The 25,139-nt window shown below is 44.0% G+C and overlaps 1 protein-coding gene and 1 pseudogene across 1 annotated transcript in view; one reads left to right on the top strand and one right to left on the bottom strand.

The window, feature by feature from the left end:
- The window catches only part of LOC139559868 (peptidyl-prolyl cis-trans isomerase FKBP11-like), a 31,351-nt gene extending 17,668 nt beyond the window's left edge, over nucleotides 1-13,683 (top strand). The window contains exon 7 of the mRNA XM_071376294.1: nucleotides 13,437-13,683. Within this exon, the coding sequence (XP_071232395.1) occupies nucleotides 13,437-13,642 (206 nt within the window). The 3' untranslated portion in view covers nucleotides 13,643-13,683. The remainder of the gene's footprint in view (nucleotides 1-13,436) is intronic.
- Nucleotides 13,684-14,189: 506 nt separating this feature from the next.
- LOC139540776 (dynein regulatory complex subunit 2-like) lies at nucleotides 14,190-20,375 on the bottom strand (annotated as a pseudogene).
- Between the last annotated feature and the right edge of the window lie 4,764 nt (nucleotides 20,376-25,139).

Raw genomic sequence — 25,139 nt, 5'->3', positions numbered from 1 at the left:
GACCATGTGAGGATATGACAGAGCCAAGTGACTTGGTGTATAGCGAGAATAGGAGAGGGCCTAGAACAGAGCCCTGGGGGACACCAGTGGTGAGAGCACGTGGTGCGGAGACAGATTCTCGCCACGCCACCTGGTAGGAGCGACCTGTCAGGTAGGACGCAATCCAAGCGTGGGCCGCGCCGGAGATGCCCAGCTCGGAGAGGGTGGAGAGGAGGATCTGATGGTTCACAGTATCAAAGGCAGCCGATAGGTCTAGAAGGATGAGAGCAGAGGAGAGAGAGTTAGCTTTAGCAGTGCGGAGCGCCTCCGTGACACAGAGAAGAGCAGTCTCAGTTGAATGACTAGTCTTGAAACCTGACTGATTTGGATCAAGAAGGTCATTCTGAGAGAGATAGCAGGAGAGCTGGCCAAGGACGGCACGTTCAAGAGTTTTGGAGAGAAAAGAAAGAAGGGATACTGGTCTGTAGTTGTTGACATCGGAGGGATCGAGTGTAGGTTTTTTCAGAAGGGGTGCAACTCTCGCTCTCTTGAAGACGGAAGGGACGTAGCCAGCGGTCAAGGATGAGTTGATGAGCGAGGTGAGGTAAGGGAGAAGGTCTCCGGAAATGGTCTGGAGAAGAGAGGAGGGGATAGGGTCAAGCGGGCAGGTTGTTGGGCGGCCGGCCGTCACAAGACGCGAGATTTCATCTGGAGAGAGAGGGGAGAAAGAGGTCAAAGCACAGGGTAGGGCAGTGTGAGCAGAACCAGCGGTGTCGTTTGACTTAGCAAACGAGGATCGGATGTCGTCGACCTTCTTTTCAAAATGGTTGACGAAGTCATCAGCAGAGAGGGAGGAGGGGGGAGGAGGATTCAGGAGGGAGGAGAAGGTGGCAAAGAGCTTCCTAGGGTTAGAGGCAGATGCTTGGAATTTAGAGTGGTAGAAATTGGCTTTAGCAGCAGAGACAGAAGAGGAGAATGTAGAGAGGAGGGAGTGAAAGGATGCCAGGTCCGCAGGGAGGCGAGTTTTCCTCCATTTCCGCTCGGCTGCCCGGAGCCCTGTTCTGTGAGCTCGCAATGAGTCGTCGAGCCACGGAGCAGGAGGGGAGGACCGAGCCGGCCTGGAGGATAGGGGACATAGAGAGTCAAAGGATGCAGAAAGGGAGGAGAGGAGGGTTGAGGAGGCAGAATCAGGAGATAGGTTGGAGAAGGTTTGAGCAGAGGGAAGAGATGATAGGATGGAAGAGGAGAGAGTAGCGGGGGAGAGAGAGCGAAGGTTGGGACGGCGCGATACCATCCGAGTAGGGGCAGTGTTGGATGAGAGCGAGAGGGAAAAGGATACAAGGTAGTGGTCGGAGACTTGGAGGGGAGTTGCAATGAGATTAGTGGAAGAACAGCATCTAGTAAAGATGAGGTCAAGCGTATTGCCTGCCTTGTGAGTAGGGGGGGAAGGTGAGAGGGTGAGGTCAAAAGAGGAGAGGAGTGGAAAGAAGGAGGCAGAGAGGAATGAGTCAAAGGTAGACGTGGGGAGGTTAAAGTCACCCAGAACTGTGAGAGGTGAGCCATCCTCAGGAAAGGAACTTATCAGGGCGTCAAGCTCATTGATGAACTCTCCAAGGGAACCTGGAGGGCGATAAATGATAAGGATGTTAAGCTTGAAGGGGCTGGTAACTGTGACAGCATGGAATTCAAAGGAGGCGATAGACAGATGGGTCAGGGGAGAAAGAGAGAATGTCCACTTGGGAGAGATGAGGATCCCAGTGCCACCACCCCGCTGACCAGAAGCTCTCGGGGTGTGCGAGAACACGTGGGCAGACGAGGAGAGAGCAGTAGGAGTAGCAGTGTTATCAGTGGTAATCCATGTTTCCGTCAGTGCCAAGAAGTCGAGGGACTGGAGGGAAGCATAGGCTGAGATGAACTCTGCCTTGTTGGCCGCAGATCGGCAGTTCCAGAGGCTGCCTGAGACCTGGAACTCCACGTGGGTCGTGCGCGCTGGGACCACCAGGTTAGAGTAGCAGCGGCCACGCGGTGTGAAGCGTTTGTATGGTCTGTGCAGAGAGGAGAGAACAGGGATAGACAGACACATAGTTGACAGGCTACAGAAGAGGCTACGCTAATGCAAAGGAGATTGGAATGACAAGTGGACTACACGTCTCGAATGTTCAGAAAGTTAAGCTTACGTTGCAAAAAATCTTATTGACTAAAATGATATAGTACTGCTGGCTGGTGAAATAGGCTAGCTAGCAGTGGCTGCGTTGTTGACTTTGTTTGAAAGTGTAGCTAGCTAGGTAACCTCTAACTGGCTAGGTAACCTCGACAATTACTCTAGACTACACAATTATCTTGGATACAAAGACGGCTATGTAGCCAGCTAAGATCAAACAAATCAAACTGTTGTACTGTAATGAAATTAAATGTAATACTACCTGTAATACTACCTGTGGAGCAAAGCGGAATGCAACTACTCGCTCCAAACCAAACCGGAAGTGCGTATCGTAGAGGGAGAGGCAATAGAAGTGTTATTTCTTGTATTATTGTCTTTTGTGTCTTTAGAGGACTGCTTCACCTTAATGTCCCCTTTCCCTTTTCTTCTGTCCTTATTTTGTCCCACTTTGTCCCTTCTTTGTCCCTTCTTCTCTTCTGCCAACTAGACACTCCTTGTTAGCTAGCTAGCTTCTTTCAGGAATGTCCCTAGCAACTGCCTAGCAACAGGTAAACAACTTAGCTAGCTAAGAAAACGGTATAATTTTATGAAAAATTGTTACTTTTTCAAAAGCCTTTCTTCTTTGTTTGCTGCTTGTTTGGTCTCCTATTCAGTTTGCAGTTTTCTTTTGATTTTTTTTCGATGTACTTTACTCTAAAAAAACATTTAAATTTCAATATTTGTAGGAGCTCATCTTTTCAGCTGCTGCTGCTTAATTTGGAACTCCGGAACCAATGATCTGTCTACTTAGTTCATTGACTTTCATTGAATCAGAAAAAAACAGCGAGTGGGGTGCTTCCTGTTCGCTTCCTGTTCTGTCGCTGCCCATACGAGCAAAGCACAAAATGTATGTTTGAAAAAGCTAGCCTTTGCTTTCCTGACTGTGTATATTGATTCTGGGCTTCCCGGAAATGTTGCATATCGCAGGGACTATTCGATGCTAGTGCAGTACGTCACAGGATGTTTTTGTGCTGGTTAAGGGCAGTCAAGTCTGGAGTGAACTAAGGGCTATATCTGTTCTTAGTTAAAAAATTTTTGAATGGGGCATCTTAAATACGCATGTTGAGGAAAGCGCTTTTAAAGAACAACCAGGCATCCTCTATGGGATGAGGTCAATATCCTTCCAGGATACACGGCCCAGGTCGATTAGAAAGGCCTGCTCGCTGAAGTGTTTTAGGGCGCGTTTGACAGTGATGAGGGGTGGTCGTTTGACCGCGGACCCATAACGGACGCAGGCAATGAGGCAGGGATTGCTGAGATCCTGGTTGAAACAGCAGAGGTGTATTTTTAGAGGGCAAGTTGGTCAGGATGATATCTATGAGGGTGCCCATGTTTACAGATTTGTGGTTGTACCTGGTAGGTTCCTTGATAATTTGTGTGAGATTGAGGGCATCTAGCGTAGATTGTAGGAAGGCCGTGGTGTTAAGCATGTCCCAGTTTAGGTCACCTAACAGTACCAACTCTGACGATAGATGGGGTGCAGTCAATTCATATATGGTGTCCAGGGCACAGCTGGGAGCTGAGGGGGGTCTATAACAAGTGGCAACAGTGAGGGACTAATTTCTGGCGAGATGGATTTTTAAAAGTAGAAGCTCGAACTGTTTGGGCATAAAGGGGCACCTGGATAGTATAACAGAACTCTGCAGGCTATCTCTACAGTAGATTGCAACTCTGCCCCCCTTTAGCAGTTCTATCTTGTCGTAAATGTTGTAATTGGGGATGGACATTTCTGGATTTTTGGTGGCCTTCCTAAGCCAGGATTCAGACACGGCTAGGACACCAGGGTTGGGACATACCTAGTAGCCAACCTGCTTGCACCAATCCCATAGAATTACAGTGAAATAAAAAACATAAAAATTACAGTAGCATTTACTTACAGTATAATAGGCTAATTTTACAGTATTGTACTATATGATTACTCTATTACAGTAACTTACAGGAAGCTGGTGGCAAGTTACTGTGAATATTACAGTAACATACTTGGCACTAGCCAGAGTTTTGCAAAGATACCTTTTGATGTATCTCAAAATCAAATACAATTTTATTGGTCGCATACTCATGGTTAGCAGATGTTAATGCCAGTGTAGCGAAATGCTTGTGCTTCTAGTTCCGACAATGCAGTAAGATTACTTGTTAGATATAACAATTTCACAACAACTAACTTATACACACAAGTGTAAAGGAATGAATAAGAATATGTACATATAATTATATGGATGAGCGATGGCCGAACGGCATAGGCAAGATTCAGTAGATGGTATAGAGTACAGTATATACAGTGGGGAGAACAAGTATTTGATACACTGCCGATTTTGCAGGTTTTCCTACTTACAAAGCATGTAGAGGTCTGTAATTTTTATCATAGGTACACTTCAACTATGAGAGACGGAATCTAAAACAAAAATCCAGAAAATCACATTGTATGATTTTTAAGTAATTAATTAGCATTTTATTGCATGACATAAGTATTTGATACATCAGAAAAGCAGAACTTAATATTTGGTACAGAAACCTTTGTTTGCAATTACAGAGATCATACGTTTCCTGTAGTTCTTAACTAGGTTTGCACACACTGCAGCAGGGATTTTGGCCCACTCCTCCCTACAGATCTTCTCCAGATCCTTCAGGTTTCGGGGCTGTCGCTGGGCAATATGGAGTTTCAGCTCCCTCCAAAGATTTCCTATTGGGTTCAGGTCTGGAGACTGGCTAGGCCACTCCAGGACCTTGAGATGCTTCTTACGGAGCCACTCCTTAGTTGCCATGGCTGTGTGCTTCGTGTCGTTGTCATGCTGGAAGACCCAGCCACGACCCATCTTCAATGCTCTTACTGAGGGAAGGAGGTTGTTGGCCAAGATCTCGCGATACATGGCCCCATCCATCCTCCCCTCAATACGGTGCAGTCGTCCTGTCCCCTTTGCAGAAAAGCATCCCCAAAGAATGATGTTTCCACCTCCATGCTTCACGGTTGGGATGGTGTTCTTGGGGTTGTACTCATACTTCTTCTTCCTCCAAACACGGCGAGTGGAGTTAGACCAAAAAGCTCTATTTTTGTCTCATCAGACCACATGACCTTCTCCCATTCCTCCTCTGGATCATCCAGATGGTCATTGGCAAACTTCAGACAGGCCTGGACATGCACTGGCTTAAGCAGGGGGACCTTGCGTGCGCTGCAGGATTTTAATCCATGACGGCGTAGTGTGTTACTAATGGTTTTCTTTGAGACTGTGGTCCCAGCTCTCTTCAGGTCATTGACCAGGTCCTGCCGTGTAGTTCTGGGCTGATCCCTCACCTTCCTCATGATCATTGATGCCCCACGAGGTGAAATCTTGCATGGAGCCCCAGACCGAGGGTGATTGACCGTCATCTTGAACTTCTTCCATTTTCTAATAATTGCGCCAACAGTTGTTTCCTTCTCACCAAGCTGCTTGCCTATTGTCCTGTAGCCCATCCCAGCCTTGTGCAGGTCTACAATTTTATCCCTGATGTCCTTACACAGCTCTCTGGTCTTGGCCATTGTGGAGAGGTTGGAATCTGTTTGATTGAGTGTGTGGACAGGTGTCTTTTATACAGGTAACGAGTTCAAACAGGTGCAGTTAATACAGGTAATGAGTGGAGAACAGGAGGGTTTCTTAAAGAAAAACTAACAGGTCTGTGAGAGCCGGAATTCTTACTGGTTGGTAGGTGATCAAATACTTATGTCATGCAATAAAATGCAAATTAATTATTTAAAAATCATACAATGTGATTTTCTGGATTTTTGTTTTAGATTCCGTCTCTCACAGTTGAAGTGTACCTATGATAAAAATTACAGACCTCTACATGCTTTGTAAGTAGGAAAACCTGCAAAATCGGCAGTGTATCAAATACTTGTTCTCCCCACTGTACATATGAGATGAGTAATGTAGGGTATGTAAACATTTTATAAAGTGGCATTGTTTAAGTGAATAGTGATACATTTACAACATCCAATTATTAAAGTGGCTAGAGATTGAGTCTTTGTTGGCAGAAGCCACTCGATGTTAGTGATGGCTGTTTAACAGTCTGATGGCCTTGAGATAGAAGCTGTTTTTCAGTCTCTCGCTTCCAGCTTTGATGCACCTGTACTGACCTCGCCTTCTGGATGATAGCGGGGTGAACAGGCAGTGGCTCGGGTGGTTGTTGTCCTTGATGATCTTTTTGGCCTTCCCGTGACATCCGGTGATGTAGGTATCTGGTCTTCAAGTTATTTTGTGGTTGTAACAAATCTATCCTTAGAGGTCCCGAACGGTCATTCTGATTCCCATGTAGAATAGCCTTTTGTGTGACTAAAATATCCCTCATAATATTTTGGGGGGATAGAAATGCTAAACATTTTAGAAAGTAATATTTCTGTCATGGCCAACTACCAGGAAGTTTGAAAAGAAAGGCTGTGGGCAGGGAGCTTATATTCATGAGCTCAACATGACTGACAGCACTTTGAGATGCCTCTGTCAAGAAACTTGGATGCAGTGTTGCAGTAAAATCATCTCAAGCTAATTTGGTGATACACAAAGCAACTCAAACATTGAAATTGCATCAATGATGTACTTAAAAAAAAAAATACATCTTCTGTTTAGCATGTCTCTTGGGATGCGGTTCACAGCAGCATTGACTGATGTGTTGACATGACAACTGTGTCAGTTTTGAACAACCCCCCCCCCCCCCCCTTTTGTTCCATGCTGGCTGAAGACCTAGCTAGCCAGTAACTGGGAAACACCAGACACAGATGAAAGCAAGTACCCCTGACTGCAGTTTGCAGTTCATGGCTGAGCTAAATGAGGGTGGAGTGAAATGTTTGACCCTACCCACCGGTGTTTTTTTTTTTTTTTGTCAATCTGAGGTTTGACAGTCACACTCGGAATACAAACCCACACGTTGAATACAAATGTATTTCATTTTTGAAGATTGTAAGAAATATTATATAAAGTGGTACCAGCACATGTTGTAACACTTTTTGCTTCATGCTATATTTGAGACATGCTACTGATATTGTTGCAGTGAACAACAGACTTGTTATGGATGTCATGTACTGTCAAAATTGTGTTGATAAATGTTATACCTTTGTAATTATTTCATTGAGCATATATACAGTTACTACCTATCCTGATTTATAATGCTATTTATTTTCCTCATGAGAATGGAGACAGACTATACCATATAGACATACTGACAAGCTGAATGTGCTCTGTACATTAAGTTATACCAGCTCCAGTAAAGAGATCAGAGACTCGGGTGACTTCTACATCATCTTTACTAAACAACATAACACAATTCATAATTGAAACAATTAACACAGCAGACAAAAACAAGGTTTGACCACTTTTCAAATGGCTTCACTCCTGCTCAACATTTTCTTGTTGTCAACTGCCTCCACATAGAACATCTCATAATCTCTCTAACTGGAACGAGAACATGAATGGTTCCTTGAGGAGAATATTTTCCTCTTCATCCAGGCCATCATACAACCGTAGTTCTTTAAGGGTTGTAATGCGGTCTTCCCCGTCCATCCCAATTACACTTGGGAGGGAAACGGTGCCTTTAAATGTTTGGCGTTCGCACCACCTTGCTGCCTCTAGGCTGTCCCTGAGAAGAACATCTGTTTGGCGTTCGCACCACCTTGCTGCCTCTAGGCTGTCCCTGAGAAGAACATCTGTTTGGCGTTCACACCACCTTGCTGCCTCTAGGCTGTCCCTGAGAAGAACATCTGTTTGGCGTTCGCACCACCTTGCTGCCTCTAGGCTGTCCCTGAGAAGAACATCTGTTTGGCGTTCGCACCACCTTGCTGCCTCTAGGCTGTCCCTGAGAAGAACATCTGTTTGGCGTTCGCACCACCTTGGTGCCTCTAGGCTGTCCCTGAGAAGAACATCTGTTTGGCGTTCGCACCACCTTGCTGCCTCTAGGCTGTCCCTGAGAAGAACATCTGTTTGGCGTTCGCACCACCTTGGTGCCTCTAGGCTGTCCCTGAGAAGAACATCTGTTTGGCGTTCGCACCACCTTGCTGCCTCTAGGCTGTCCCTGAGAAGAACATCTGTTTGGCGTTCGCACCACCTTGCTGCCTCTAGGCTGTCCCTGAGAAGAACATCTGTTTGGCGTTCGCACCACCTTTCTGTCTCTAGGCTGTCCCTGAGAAGAACATCTGTTTGGCGTTCGCACCACCTTGCTGCCTCTAGGCTGTCCCTGAGAAGAACATCTGCTTCCTTGAAGAAAAAGGAAGAATAAATATTAAGAGTAGTGCCTCATTGGGTGATCAAGTCAAATTACACCCCACTTTCACAATACCACCATGCAAACAAAAGTCACTATTACTAAAGGGGTTTTCAGTGATATCTATAACTACTCAACAAGTCATCACAACTATTATATCTTGCCATGCATCAAGCCTTCAGCTTTACACACAGTAGACTACATACCCAGTTCACAGCTCCCAGTTCGCCGTGCAATTTGTTTTCAGTATCGTCTAGAACGAAAACAGATTGTGGTCATTAAGTAATGTAAGGGAACCTCTAGGGATGTGTGTAAAAGAGTGCACCTTACTTTAGCTAATAGCCTATACAGTACCTGTTCCTGCAGAGCTGGATGCTGTGACATGCTGTGACTTCTTAGTGGGGATGTCTTCTATACTGGTTTAAGACTATACCACTCATCATGACACCTACCTGTAGTGTGTTTTGTTTTCGCCGCCTTTTTCAATCTTTCAACCTCTCCTTCAGACCTTAGTGAGTGAATGACATACATTGCATACAAAAAGAGTAGGTTAAATTTGATTTATGATGATGGTAAATAATAATACCACCACCTCCCTCAGGAATATATTTCAGGATATAGAAGACATCCCCCCCCACCCAGGAATATATTTCAGGATGTAGAAGTGACCCCCACCCCCAGGAATATATTCCAGGATGTAGAAGACCCCCCCCCGGGATATATTTCAGGATGTAGAACACATCCTCCCCCAATAAGTCACAGCATGTCACATCAGTGTACAGCTCTGCAGGAGTTTAATGTATGAATTGTGTATGTAGTGTAAAAACTGTAGGAAATGGGTCCCAAAAAAGTGTCAAGAATAGTAAACAAGAAAAAGTATAAGCAATAACCACAATGGACTAATATACTGAATAGCCAGCATCTTACCATCAAAACAAACACCCAACAATTGTTTGAGAAACCTTGCTTTGGTACGCACTGTGGAATGAACAAGGTACATTCTTCAATAAAGGAATGATAATCAAATGGTACAGTTCAGTGGAATAATTAAGAAATATATAACCTGAACATCATATTCAATAGACAAAAAGCGAAATAGTACCTCTGCCCCACTGAAGTAGGAGCTTTGATGTGGTTGTTGACCATATATTGTTCAGCCTTATATGTGCAGAGGGGACAGTGATGAAGTTGACTGCTGCTGCTCCAATAACACACTAACGTGTTTCTATACATCAAAGAAAATAAGCATAGACATAAAAGGCATGATAATTAGAAAGGCATAAAATAAGCAATAGGCATTTAATTTAATTCTTGTGTATACTATGTGCAGGCTATGTAGACTCGCTGTATGTAAGTTAACTTAGGGAATGGCCGTCGACATCAACGATACATTTAGATGCAGCCAAACACAACAAGGAATACATTGAAGAAACACAGAAAATCAACGATCAAATCGATTACTTAACTGTACATGTAAACCTAGGCTTACTGCTCAAGTAGGCAAATTTGTCCAAATAAGATTTCCTCATTGTAAGCAATTAGCTAGCTCACGTGCAAAAGGGTGCTATTGCTAATTAGCTAGCTCACGTGCAAATGGATGCTAATTAACGCTATGCTAACATCGGTGCGGTAGTTGGTTATATACAAATATACCACTGCACTGGTATTACATGAATATTACAAAGTACATTATGCATAATAACAGTCTCACTTCCATGGTTTATAATTTTATCCATGTAGGTTAGATTTGATTAAGATTCGCTTTCGTTGACACCGTCGAAGTGAACCTCCACTTGGGTGACCTTGAAGGAGACGGGACGGGTTGAAACGCGCTTGACTGCCCACATTGAGCCCAGTGCATCCGGAAAGTATTCAGACCCCTTGACTTTATCCACATTTTGTTATGTTACAGCCTTATTCGAAAATTGATTCTTTAAAAAAAAAATCTCAACGATCTACACAATACCCCATAATGACAAAGCAAAAACAGGTTTAGACATTTTTGCAAATGTGTATATAATTTTTTTTTTTTAAACATTGTGGTGGAATTATTGTAATCAAAAGGAGAGACTAAGATTTCTTAAACAATCAAACTTGATTATTTAATTAGTGCAGTAATGGAGCTGGTCGGTAATCACCCCTGGAGGTGATCACTGAACTCAACGAGCTGGTTTGAGCCACAGCATTTTGTAGCAAATCCATCCTCCTTCAGTCTACATGACACACACCAGATGTATGGAATGGGTCACAAGGTTAAGATTTGTATGAAAGATACTTATAATTCAAAGCATACAGTATCTGCTGTAAAAACACTCTCATTGTGTAGAGACCAGTGTCTGGCCCCCCAAATCCATACTGGAGCCATCTCCCCCTGTTACCCCAGTACAGAAACATTAACTCATGTTCTGGAATGCGGTATCCCCAAAGACATTGTAAATCTCCTGTCAGTGTTCTCCCAGAGGCCCACTTCCAGTTCACACAGACACAAGAGTTAAGAACCTTCTTCTGTTGCATAAAACAACCATTTGATGCAATAAAAGTATTGACATAATCTTGTAATTTCCACCATAACATTTACACAAGTATTCACGCCCTTTACTCAGTACTTTGTCGAAGCACCATTGGCAGCGATTACAGCCTCAAGTCTTCTTGGGTATGACGCTACAAGCTTGGCACACCTGTATTTGGAGTTTCTCCCATTTTTCTCTGCAGACCCTCTCGAGCTCTGTCAGGTTGGATGGGGAACGTCGCTGCAGAGATGTTCGATCGGGTTTAAGTCTGGGCTCTGGCTGGGCCACTCAAAGACCATTCAGAGACTTTTCCCGAAGCCACTCCTGCTTTGTCTTGGCTTTGTTGTCCTGTTGGAAGGTGAACCTTCGCCCCAGTATGCAGTCCTGAGCGCTCTGGAGCAGGTTTTCATCAAAGATCTCTCTGTACTTTGCCCTGTTCATCTTTCCCTCAATCCTGACTAGTCTTCCAGTCCCTGCCGCTGAAAAATATCCCCACAGCATGATGCTGCCACCACCATGCTTCACCATAGGGATGGTGCCAGGTTTCCTCCAGGCGTGACGCTTGGCATTCAGGCCAAAGAGTTCAATCTTGGTTTGAGAGAATCTTGTTTCTCATGGTCTAAGAGTCCTTAAGGTGCCTTATGGCAAACTCCAAGCGGGCTGTTGTGCCTTTTACTGAGGAGTGGGTTCTGTCTAGCCACTCTACCATAAAGGCCTGATTTGGTGGAGGGCTGCAGAGATGGTTGTCCTTCTGAAAGGTTCCCATCTCCACAAACTAACTCTGGAGCTTTGTCAGTGACCATCAGGTTCTTGGTTACCTCCCTGACCAAAGCCCTTCTCCCCCGATTACTTAGTTTGGCCAGGTGGCCAGATCTAGGAAGAGTCTTGGCGGTTCTAAACTTATTCCATTTTAAGAATGATAGAGGCCACTGTGTCCTTGGGGACCTTCAATGCTGCAGACATTTTTTGGTACCCTTCCCCAGATCTGCGCCTCGACACATTCCTGTTTCGCAGCTCTTCTGACAATTCCTTCAACCTCATGGCTTGGTTTTTGCTCTGACATGCACTGTCAACTGGGGGACCTTTTTATATAGACAGGTGTGTCTTTCCAAATCCTGTCCAATCAATTGAATTTACCACAGGTGGACTCCACAATCAAGTTGTAGAAACATCTCAAGGATGATCAATGGAAACCAGATGCACCTGAGCTCAATTTCGAGTCTCATAGCAAAGGGTCCGAATATTTATGTAAATAAGGTATTTCTGTTTTTTTAATACATTTTCAAAAATGTCAACCTGTTTTCGCTCTCATTTTGGGGTATTGTTTGTAGATTGAGAAAAAAATTTAATCAATTTTAGAATAAGACTGTAATGGAAAAAGTCAAGGAGGCTGAATACTGTGCAAATACACTAAATATATTTGCCACACATTTGGTGACACAGTACATACAGTCAATTTTTAGCACCAGTAGAGTAGCTATATAAACCCCACCCCTCCTTAAACACGCCTTCTCTGATGTTGCTTACAAGGCAGTAGTTATTTAAATATGAAGTTACAATTGGTGTATTAAAATGAGAGTTAGGGTGATGTCACCTATTTCCTTAATAATTGGGTCATCATACTTTGATCCAAATATAATTACATTTCATGAAAACATGATTTTGACTGTTCATGAACCTTAACTACAACAACATTTTCAGTAACGGTTACGTTTTACTTGCTATGACTTTTTTTTAATCAACCTTAGTTTAACACACTTACCTAAATGTAGAAATGAAGACTTGCAAAGTAAACTGATGTGTATTATTTCTAATCAGGTCTGCCCTCAAACTATTTGTATTTTGATCAAATGTGGCCTTTTTGGGGGGCAGAGCTCATTAGAATAATATCCAGGAATGTGCTTTGCAAGTGTTCATTTTTACATTTGTCATTTAGCAGACAATGTTATCCAGAGTGATTTACAGTCAGTGCGTTAAACTAAGGTAGATAAACAAGAACATATTAGTCATAGCAAGTAAAAAGATTCTTACCGTTAGCGAGTATGCTGTTGTAGTTAAGCAGGCTACTTGCACTAGATGTAACATACTTCCCATTGTTGGCACTAGCTGCATGCACTGTAAATCTGCAACAGTTTACTAATTACTGTTCTTCTAGTAATGCACTGTAAATTCTAGAAATACAGCATGTTGCTGTAGTCAGGTGTTCTCGTAATATGCTCTAAAGGTCCTGTAAATATACAGTAATTTACTGTCTTCTGTGCTGCCAGTATTTTACTGTAAAAATGACAGGACATTTTTTACAGTACACACAACGTGACTCCGTTAGGGTTGCAAAACTTTCCCAAGATTCCCTGATTTTCCATAAATCCAGATTGGAGGATTCTGGATTTCCCTGCTTATTCCCTCACAATTCTGGAAAGCTTCCCACCAAGATTTAAGGAAAATTTTGGGAAAGTGAACGGAATTTTGCAACCCTAAACCCAGTACTTGATCCTCCGTCTCTCTTCTTCCCTCTGTCCCGTTAGCTGATGCTGCTCTAGAGTTTGAGGTGGAGGTGATGTCACTGATCCAGTCAACCCCCTGGCAGAAGATGGTGAATGATGTCTTTCCCCTAGTGTGTCTGGGCCTGGTTCCCACTCTGCTGGGTATGGTGGGCCTCTACCTCTATAACAAGGCCAATGCCCAACGGCCAGGAAAGAAGGCCAAGGACAAGAAGAGCAAGAAGAAGTGAAGGAGACTCACAACTATTTAAAGAATAAAAATTAAAAACAAGGGAGTTTCTGTTATTATTGTATTAAATACTATTTTTTTTTTTTTTGCTAGTTATTGTAAGACACAAATAGAATAAGGAATAGGATTCTGCCAGTAGGAGTGCATTCTACCAGTTTGAAGTTCTATTTACTCTTAGTCAGTATACAACTTGAAACCCTTTTGAAGTTCATGTATGAGTGATGCTGTGTGTGATTGATGTGTAGCCTGTTAGTTTGCATGTGCTGCACAACATGTGCCGCCTCTTGACAGTGTGGCGCTTGCGTTGGGCGTCAGCAGTGAGTTGAACGACGAGGGTGGCTGTGATACCATCAGCAGGGGCTTGCGATGGTGGAGGATCTGGTCGCTAACAGAGATGATGGCGCAGCAAGACCCGCAGCTGCTGGGTATCTCAGGTCAGAGCTCCCCTCTCCCGTTCCAGATCAGTGTGTGTGTGTAATACAGTATTACCCATCCCTGTGCCAACTCCTCAGATGGAGGCTCAAAGCATTAGCTCTCTCGTGCTCTCCTCAGCAGTGAGAGGTGTAGAAGGGCAGGACTTTCTTATGTTCTGTCTCCAGCTTATGACACATCTCAGCCAGACTTAGAAGGCTCTCCCCCTTATCCACACCATCGCACAAATGTGAGAATGTATAGGAAGCGAGTAATCGGTACACATGCATAAGTGTGAATGTGTATAGTGTGCATGTGTGCTGTCTGTATGCATATGACAGTCGAAGGGTGTGTATGTTTGGCTGCTATACGCACACTAAGGTACTGTATGCCGACACAAGCACCACACACTTCACTATTATCGAATAAACCCCCACTTCCTTCCATTCTGCTAGCAAACGTGCAATCTTTGGACAATAAAATAGAGGACCTACGCGGAAGATTAAACTACCAACGGGTCATTCAAAACTAATATGGCTGAACGACGACGCTATCAACATACAGCTGGCTGGTTTATACGCTGCACCGGCAGGATAGAACAGCAGCGTCTGGTAAGACGAGGTAGCAGACTGAATTTTTGTAAATGACCGCTGGTGCACGATATCTAAAGAAGTCTTGAGCTATTGTTTGTCTGAGGTAGAGTATCTTATGACAAACCGTAGACAACACTACCTACCTAGAGTTTTCATCTGTATTCTTCGTAGCTGTTTACATACCACCACAGCATTGAATGAGCTGTGTTCCGCCATAAGCAAACAAGAAAACGCTCACCCATAAGGGCGGCGCTCATAATAGCCGGGGACTTTAATGCAGGGAAATTTAAATCCGTTTGACCAAATTTCTATCAGCATATTAAATGTGCAACCAGTGGGGAAATAAACTCTGGACCACCTTTACTCCACACCCAGAGATGCATACAAAGCTCTCCCTCTCCCTACATTTGGCAAATCTGACCATAATTCTATCCTGATTCCTGCTTACAAGTAAAGCAGAAAGCAGCAGTGACTCAGTCAATAAAAAAACTGTTCAGAAGAAGCAGATGCTAAAATAGAGGACTGTTTTGCTAGCACAGACTGGAATATGTTCCGGGATTCTTCCAATGGCATTGAGGAGTACACATCAGTCATTGGCTTCATCAATAAGTGTATCGACGACGTCGTCCCCACAGTGACCGTACGTACATACCCCAAACAGAAGCCATGGATTACAGGTAACATCCGCACTAAGCTAAAGGCAAGAGCTGCCACTTTCAAGGAGCGGGACATATAATAACCCAGAAGCTTATAAGAAATCCCGCTATTCCCTCCGACGAACCATCAAACAGGCAAAGTGTCAATATAGGACTAAGCTCGAATAGTACTACACCGGCTCTGACGCTCGTCAGATGTGGCAGGGCCTACAAACCAGTATAGACTACAAAAGGAAGCACAGCAGAGAGCTTTCCAGCAACACGAGCCTACCAGATGAGCTAAACTACTTTTATGCTCGCTTCGAGGCAAATAACACTGAAATATACATGAGATGACCAGCTGTTCTGGAAGACTGTGTGATCACGCTCTCCGCAGCCGATGTGAGTAAGACCTTTAAACAGGTCAACATTCACAAGGCCGCAGGGCCAGATTGATTACCAGGACGTGTACTGCGAGCATGCGATGACCAACTGGCAAGTGTCTTCAATGACATTTTCAACCTCTCCCTGTCCGAGTCTGTAATAACATGTTTTAGACCACCATAGTGCCTGTGCCCAAGAACACTAAGGTAACCTGCCTAAATGACTACCGACCCGTAGGACTCAAGTCTGTTGCCATGAAGTGCAACAGATCCACAGATGATGCCATCTCTATTGCATTCCACACTGCCCTTTCCCACCTGGACAAAAACCTATGTGAGAATGCTATTCATTGACTACAGTTAAACAACATAGTGCCTTCAAAGCTCATCAATAAGCTAAGGACCCTGGGACTAAACACCTCCCTCTGCAACTGGATACTGGACTTCCTGACGGGCCACCCCCAGGTGGTAAGGGTAGGTAACAACTCATCCGCCATACTGATCCTCAACACAAGGGCCCCTCAAGTGTGTGCTCAGTCTTCTCCTGTACTCCCTGTTCACTCTTGACTGCACGGCCAGGCACGATTCCAGCACCATCAATTTTGCCGATGACGCAACAGTGGTAGGCCTGATCACTGACAACGACGACAGCCTATAGGGAGGAGGTCAGAGACCTGGTCGTGTGGTGCCAGGACAACAACCTCTCCCTCAACATGATCAAGACAAAGGAGATGATTGTGGACTACAGGAAAAAGAGGACCGAGCATTCCCCCATTCTCATTGACAGGGCTGCAGTGGAGCAGGTTGAGAGCTTCAAGTTCCTTGGTCTCCACATCACCAACAAACTAGCATGGTCCAAGCACACCAAGACAGTCGTGAAGAGGAGACGACAAAACCTTTTCCCCCTCAGGAGACTGAAAAGATTTGGCATGGGTCCTCAGATCCTCAAAAGGTTCTGCAGCTGCACCATCAAGAGCATTCTGACTGGTGGCATCACTGCCTGGTATGTCAACTGCTCGGCCTCCAACCGCAAGGCACTACAGAGGGTAGTGTAAACGGCCCAGTAGATCACTGGGGCCAAGCTTCCTGCCATCCAGGGCCTCTATACCAGGCGGTGTCAGAGGAAGGCCCTAAAAATTGTCAGACTCCAGCCACCCTAGTCATAGACTCTTCTCTCTGCTACCGCACGGCAAGCTGTGCCGGAGCGCCAAGAGGCAGCAACTTCTACCCCCAAGCCATATGACTCCTGAACACCTAATCAAATGGCTACCCAGACTATTTGCATCCCCCCCTCTTTTACACCGCTGCTACTCTCTGTTACCTACATGTACATATTACCTCAACTAACCGGTGCCACCGCACATTGACTCTGTACTGTATAGTCTCGCTATTGTTATTTTACTGCTGCTTTTCAATTACTTGTTACTTTTATTTCTTATTTTTATCCGTATTTTTTTTAAACTGCATTGTTGGTTAGGGGCTCGTAAATAAGCATTTCACTAAGGTCAATACCTGTTGTATTCGGCGCATGTGACTAATACAGTTGGATTTGATTTTACTGTATGTGTTCAAATGCATAAACATTAGCACCACTATGTATGGGTATGCTTGTCATCGGCAAGGACTAGGCATTTTTGGGGGGATAAAAATAAATGGAATAGAGCTAAGCAGACAAAATCCTAGAGGAAAACCTGATTTGGTCTGCTTTTCAAAAGACACCGGGAGACAAATTCACCTTTCAGCAGGATAATAACCTAAAACACAAGGCCAAATATACACTAGAGTTGCTTACCAAGAAGACATTACAGTTTTTGACAATTGCTTACACATGATATCTGAAACTATGGCTCCTTTTCTCTAGACTTTACACACAAAACCCCAAAACACACACACAACATGCAAAACGTCACATCTCTTGCAAAACCAAGCGCTTCATTCAAAACTATTTTAACTCTTCTCAAAATTGTGTTTTTGCATCAAAACTCTACACAAAAAACATCAAATGATCGGCTCTTATACACACCAACTACACACAGATGTGACAAATGTAAAACACTACCATCTTGTGTCTTTTGCATGTTCAGTGTGCAGTGTAGTCCACGGCAGTTTGTCATAGCACTCACACGTACATGTATGTGCACAAATATATACAGTATGTATGCATATTCCGTACATATTTACCATATAAACAGAAATGCAAGGGGTGGGGGGGGGAAAATAACCGTTTTTTGCAATCGCTTACATGCTAAAAGTGTTACTTGAGGCACACTCAGTGAAAGCATTAACTCATGTACCTAATCCTCAGACCAAGTCTGCAAAACTGCAAGCACGTTATCTGCTTTACTCAGTTGGCAATTGTAAAACACACTTTTTGCTAAACACTAAACACAGTTCTCTACATTAGACACATCTTTCAAAACTAACAGGTCTTGTGTTTCATTTGGAAAACACTGCTATTCAAAATGCCACACTCATTTACCGATTACCTACACCCAGGGCTCACGTGTGAAAAGACTTATAGCTAATTTCTTCACTTCGAAATCAGAGCTTGTGATGTTGAGATGTTGAGCCAACGTTTGCAATAATAATGACAAAATAATCAATATTTTGACTGCCTGTATGTGTCTTGCTTGTGTTTGATATAATTGCTAACGATTGCCTGTGTGATGTGCTTGTCTAAATAGCTGCATGTAGCCTAACACCCCTCCTGAAAAAATTATGAAAATAACATGAAATCGGGCTTGAGGCATAGAATGCATAGTTCGAACATGTCGACGATCTTTAGTATACAACCTGACATTTCATCCCCCGATAGTGGGAGCACTGAGAAGAAGCTACGTATACAGCAGAGTGGGCAGCAGGTACGTAAAAAAAACATGCACATGCGCAGAGATCTCCATATCAATAGCCATGGCAAGTCGGTTTCCAAAAAATCCGGCACCGCAGCCACTGTTTTTTAAAGGAAGTTGGTCAATACATAAATACTTTCCTAACCCTAAATATTCTACATGATCAGAGTATTTTTTAATCTACTAAACGTAGGCAAATATGTATATTTTGATGGCTTTCTTCATTGATTCCTGATGATCAGAATCGTTCTCGCTATATATTCTAGTGAGTCTGTAGAGAAAATTCGAATTAAAGGTACACCATATTTAAAGGGATGGATTTTGATAAATGTACTGAAAAATGTACTGAATGAAAACTTCATGAGAAAATCTGTTGGTCAACAAGTGGGGAGGTTTTCGGTGGTTGAATTACATTTGTTCAGTGAGCATAAGGGCTCCACACTCAAAGAGTTTGTTACGCATCTGCATACGGCAAGTCTCAATACCAAATACTGAGAAGGCATAGATTTCCTAAGTCTGAATTGTCCCCTATAGGAACAGTAGTCTCTGTAGCCCTACACTGACCTGCATCTTCTGCAGCCTCCTCATCTGAGTGTCGATCTCCTTGGGGCTGTGCTGGTCGAGGGTCCACAGCGACTCGATGGCCATGAGACGGTTCTCTGTGGCCTCATTGTAGCAGCCCAGGGCCTGTTGGAACTGACGCCACAGATCCTCCACCGTCCCCTACCCTGTTCTTGATGTCATCTCTGGTTCTCTGGTAGTCCTGGCGTGCCTCCCACACATCTCAGTCATAGTAAGTCCATTTTTCACACACACACGCACACACACACACCTGTCAATTCACATACAACGCATAGCATCACTATCTAGTTAATATCAAACTTGCATGATTGGGGTTAGAAAAGCTTTTAAATTCAATAGTTTAGTGCATCACAATTCAGATATATTAATTGCTGTGCATAACTGTGTATAGTATGTCTGTCGTATTAGAGAACTGGATGGATAGATCTATCTGTCCTGGTGTGTCTGTATGTGTGTGTGTGTGAGAAGGTTTTACATACACCTCTCAGAGTTAAAGTCGTAGCTCAGTCCCTCCAGGACTATGTCTCACTGCTGCTCCAGGGATGCCAGCCTACCCTTCTGCAGGGCCAGCAGACAGTCCACACACTGCAGGTGAGAGCGCAGGACCTGGGCTGACTGCTGCTCTGCCTCACTCAGGTTACACACCAAACACTGCAGCACAGAGAGAAAGAGATATATAGATTGTCACACACACACAGTCAAACAAGAACTCTCTCACAGATGTGGAAATAAATACCTCACCTTGATGACACTGTCCTTCCGGTCCAGCACCCTCTCAAATGTCTTGCTGTGCTCCTCCTTCTGCAACTTATTCTGGTTGCATTATAGGGTATAGTAGTACGGGATGGTACTTAGAGGTCATGCAAGGAAACTTTGACAATAGAAAAGGCTTAACAAGTTGCATTGGGCTGTGCGACTTTTCATTGGTTTAAATTCTTGAATGTATACTTTGAGGAATTTAGTTAGTACGTCCTCCTTTCTTTCTGACCATCACCTCCTCTGCCTGGGCCCTCTGTTGCATGTACAGGAGTCTCTCCTCCTCCGTCATCCCTGCCTGCTTCCCCCTCTGCCTTTCTTTGCACTCTTCTTTGTCATGGTTTCTCTCTCTCACGCTCCTCCTGGGGTGCTCTGTTTTGGTGTCACTCTGGCCCACTTCACCTTCTTCCACTCTTCATTCAGAATTGGAAGCCATGAGTTGAGGTAAGACAGACCGACTTTAAAAAAAATTGCATCCCACACAAAACAGCCTGAACATTTAATTTACATCAAGTTGGTTGTCATTGTCCAATAAGTGTTTGCATAGTAAAATCCTCATGAAAATGCCTGCTAGCCAGCTATTATTCCTTCCATTCATTCTATGATGCAATTTCGCACTGTCATATGGTCATATTCAGAGCATGCCATGTCCATGTAGTTTGCAAACAACTAACATGTTGCGGTGTCTTACCTGTAGGAATTCTACAGAGATATGACAGCAGCTCTACCCATAATAAGTTTGTGTATGGTCTCCTAGCAACATTTTAGGGGTAAACAGACCAAGTGGGCATACTAGACTCAGGGTTACAAGGTCTAGCTAACATTTTCCACCCAAAACCCACACACAAGGCCTGAAAACTAGCCCCCAATTTTTGGGGGGCAGCAAGAATGGAGTTGTCACATTTATCCAATAGGACGTGTCTCCTAAATTGACAATCTAAATCGGCTTACAACTGGTAAAATTGCTTTGTTTTCTTTCTCCCTTTGTTATATACAAGACTGACTTGAAAAACTGGAGACCGATTACCCTTTTCATCTTTGATTGTAAACTTTTTACCAAGGTTTTAACAGTCAGAATGTCTTCTGTTTTAGGGGAGGTGATCCACCCGGACCAAGCCTGTGCCATCCCCGGAAGGAAGATCACGGACAGCCTGGTACTTATCAGAGATGGCATCTGTTATGCGAGAGACAGAAATATGCGGCTTGTAGTCATAAATTTAGATTTTCAGAAAGCTTTCGATCAGTACATCTTCAAGGTACTGCAAAAAATGGAGTTACCTGAAAGGTTTCTAGCTTGGGTGGGATTGCTGTATGGGGACATTACCAGCCAAATTCTTGTAAATGGGCATTTGTCAAAAGAAGTGGGAGTACACTGAGGCGTTCATCAGGGGTTTCCGTTATCTCCTCTTCTGTTTGTGGCCTGCATTGAACCACTAGCACAGGTCTTGAGAAGGGACCTACGGATCATTGGGGTGGGTATCCCGGGGAGTGGGGCGATGACCACCAAGTGTGTGTTTTATATGGACGACGTCAACCTTTTATGTACCGACCTTTTATCCGTTGACAGGACTCTGGACAGGACTGGCTGGTACGGACGAGCCTCTGGGGCGAGACTGAATAGAGACAAGATGGAGGCCAAATTTTTCGGACTGTGGGCAGACTCAGACTTGACCAGACTACCACTGACAGTTAAAATGACGGACATACGGTTACTGGGAGTAAAGATTGACCAGGAGGGAGTGGAAATTGGACTGGGATTTTAGGGACAGTGACAAAGAAACTGGGCTTTTGGGGACTACGACAGTTGACCTTTGAGGGCAAGGTTTTAATCATTAAGGCTGTGAGTTTACCTGTGCTTTTACTAATCCGTTCTGTTTTTATCCCACCACGAGCGACACTTTTAGCCCTGGACCCGGATGGTGTTTTACTTCCTGTGGGGAAGCAAGTGGGAGAGACTGAGGAGGGAGGTTGTGAAGAGGCCCAGGTTCAAGGGGGGGAAAGGCTTGCCTGACCTCTACTTGTTCCTGGGCAGCCGTTACACAGCGTTACATCTCACTCTTGCCACCCCCCCGGTCAACAACAAGACGCAGGCCCTTGCACGGTTTTGCCTGGGGTCCTAACTCAGGACCCTGAAGCTGATTCCAGTCGACCTGCGAGCCCCAGTCTGTTTCCTACTCCCACACACTATGCACAGCTCAAAAAGTTCTTAAGACATTTTAAACTGGAAAAAGAGCTAGTCACGGTTTTAACTAAACACCGTTCTCTTCTCCAGGAATGGGAACCAGTGTGTCCAGTGCGCGGGCTCGCTATAGGTGAGCCAATAACGGTTTGGTGCAATGTGGCCCATCCTGCTCTGCTGAACCGGCACCGGGAACTGTCCTGGATGGTCACCCACGGGATCCTCCCAGTCAGGACTGTTATGCTCTCTCTGGGCATGGCGAGGTCATCCGCGTGCCTCCAACTAGGCTGCGACCAAGATGAGTCAGTGAGGCACTTGCTCTGGGAGTGCAGAGCTGCCAGGGACCTATGGAAGGAATCAGGCCCCCTAACACCTCAGCTCGTGCTATATGGTGTGGGCCGAAGGTCTATCCCACCAAACGCCTTCACCAAGCTCTGGCTCACCCTCACGTGTCTGAAGGATGCACTGTGGTCCTCCCGCAACCTGCTGGTAGGAAAACCAGTAGATACCACCCCCCAGGCACTGGCTTTGGTAGCAACGGAAGCCATGGGGAGGTACGAACGAAGGGTCCCCCACAACCCCTAAGGTCCCGGCAGCCATGGCCTGAGAGCGCTGCGCCTAGGGGAGGGGTCTCCTCTAGACCCCGATTCGGAAGAGCAGGATGAGGCTTTTTTGATAAGGACTCACCCCATTCCTGTACAAAGGACCGAAGACAGCTTTTTTAACAAAGTTACTTTTTAACATGTTTTCCATGTCTTAAAAATGTTTACTTTTGTTTTAAATCATGTGTGCACATTTTTAAATGGCTTTACAGATTGGATCTTTTTTTTTAAGTACTTTTGTCTTAGGTTGTTTTTTATTGTTTTTAATTAACACTAAACTAATATTCAATGCTGTTTTTAACACATATTATGCCGTTTTTAATGTTTACATATGATGATTTAAATATGAGCTGTGCAAGTGAAATTATGTTCATACAATTTTACCAAAAGAAAAAAGTGCAACAGTTTGTGAGGATGGCCTGGAAATCGGCGATTAAATCCTCATCAAAATATATCGACGTATGCCAATTTTATGTATAGAGCACACTTCTGGCAGAACAGAATTCAGTTTTTACTTTCTGCATTGTTGCAAACTAGCATACGGAACAACTCCCTGCAAAATGTGTCGATGAACTAACACGCAGTACCCCAAGCTAAGATTTTTATAACTAAACCAAGATAGACCACAGCCTGTCGTTTCCAATGGGAACAATGAGTCATAGTGGGCAGAGTCAAGCACGAGCTAGCATACGTCTGCATATTTCCGTTAGGGAACGCCACCTCTGTGAAGTGCGAGTGTGCAATAACTCAATTCGCCTTTGCACTCCTTCTAAACAACGCATTTTTTTGTGCAAAGGATAAAGTCTACAAAACTTTGTCCAGAACACATTCTAGTTTTGGGAACAGAAAACTGAATTGAGATCAAATGTTATCGGTGAGGAAATTTGCAGAACGTCGGCCAAAATCCATCTCGTTCCATCTTCTCCCACTGCCGGCCAATGGGCTTCCTCTCACTACCATCGTCACATCCGAGTCTACCTTATTAAATGTCCCTTGCCCAAGGGAGGGAGAGTGATGATCAGAGAGGCAACATCCTTGGAAACCTTGAAATTGAGCTTACAAACAACCAACCTAAAGCGATTAATGTACCTAGCAAGCTAAGATAGCCAGCTGTGGGTAACTGTAGCTAACTATCTAGATTCATAGTTTGGTCATTTATTCCAATACATTTTAGAATTCCCAAACATGTTTATGAAGCTAGTTACGTTTTATAGGCTCCTCACTACGAGACTAAGCCAATTTGCCAACTCTAAAATCAATGGCATCTATATTTTTTAGCAAGCTAGCATTATAATTTTAACTGACATGCCGAAAATGCAGCCCTGTTGATTAAATTTGACACTGCGTGACCACCAGAGTTTGACACGTGACTAGAGTTTGCAGTGAATTGTGGGTCATATCAACCCCACAAGTGATAAAAGTTCTTCACTCGCTCCTTCAAGCTAAATCAAGGGCCGAGGGTACAACGTTTGTGAATTGGAACTCCACTTAAGATGGTAATCAAACTGCATCCATTTCGATGGGGATTCCCCTGAGGGAAAGTGGCTAGGGCGAGGGCCGAGGGGGTCAAAATAACGTGTTTGGACTGCAGCCCAAGGGTGTCCACTAGTTACCACAGCCACAAAGTCAAAATGGTCTATATCTTTAAAATTTATGAAACTTAACATTTGTTTTTCAGTCTTAATTTAAGTTTAGGCATAAGTTTAGGATTGTGGTTAAGGTTATGTTTAAAATCATATGTTGAGATGATAAATTGTAGGGTTGGGGAGTACATGTAAAGGATGACAAAAACCGGTAACTGTAATCTGTTACTTTACCAGCAGAAAATATTGTAATCAGATTACAGATACTTTTGAAAAACTAGATGATTACTTCGATGATTACTTTTAAATTCAGAAAGTATGTTTGCGAAAAAAATCTTTGACACTTCTCTGTTTTCTCAATGACATTCAAATCAGCATTGAAAAAAGGTTTAAGTTTGTTCCACCTGAGCGAATCTGACCACGTCAGAGATCACTATGATGACACACCGAATGTGTTTGATGGATCACGGGAAAAGATTAGGAAAAGGCTTTTGTAGGCTACAGTCCAAGCTATGTCTTCCAATGGTGCGACCGCTGTCGGCATCCTAAGATTATCCAATTTGAATAAATGCTTGGAGTTAAGGATGACAGCAGTTGTGTAGTCTCTACGGCGATACTGATATCACTTATAATTGATATCTACATAGCGCATTGATGATGTGAATCACACTGCTGCTCTCTCATTTAGCTATTTGCGCCTTACGGATTGTGGTTGTTGTGGATGGCTGTTCACAAGTATACATGTGTATTTGAACCCAATAATGGTTGAATTCAAGAAGTTTAAGCTGCCTATCAATCATTGTTTTTGAAACCAGTTGAGATGCCTGTGAAACATGCCCTCTTGCAACAGCTGTAAAATGCAGATCCCAGCCTATGGAATAAAAGTGGGGCTTTTATTTCTCAATCTAATTCATGCTGATAAAAA

Source organism: Salvelinus alpinus, chromosome 2, assembly GCF_045679555.1.
Source record: "Salvelinus alpinus chromosome 2, SLU_Salpinus.1, whole genome shotgun sequence".
Lineage (NCBI taxonomy): Eukaryota > Metazoa > Chordata > Actinopteri > Salmoniformes > Salmonidae > Salvelinus > Salvelinus alpinus.
This window is presented reverse-complemented; position numbering and strand designations above follow the sequence as displayed.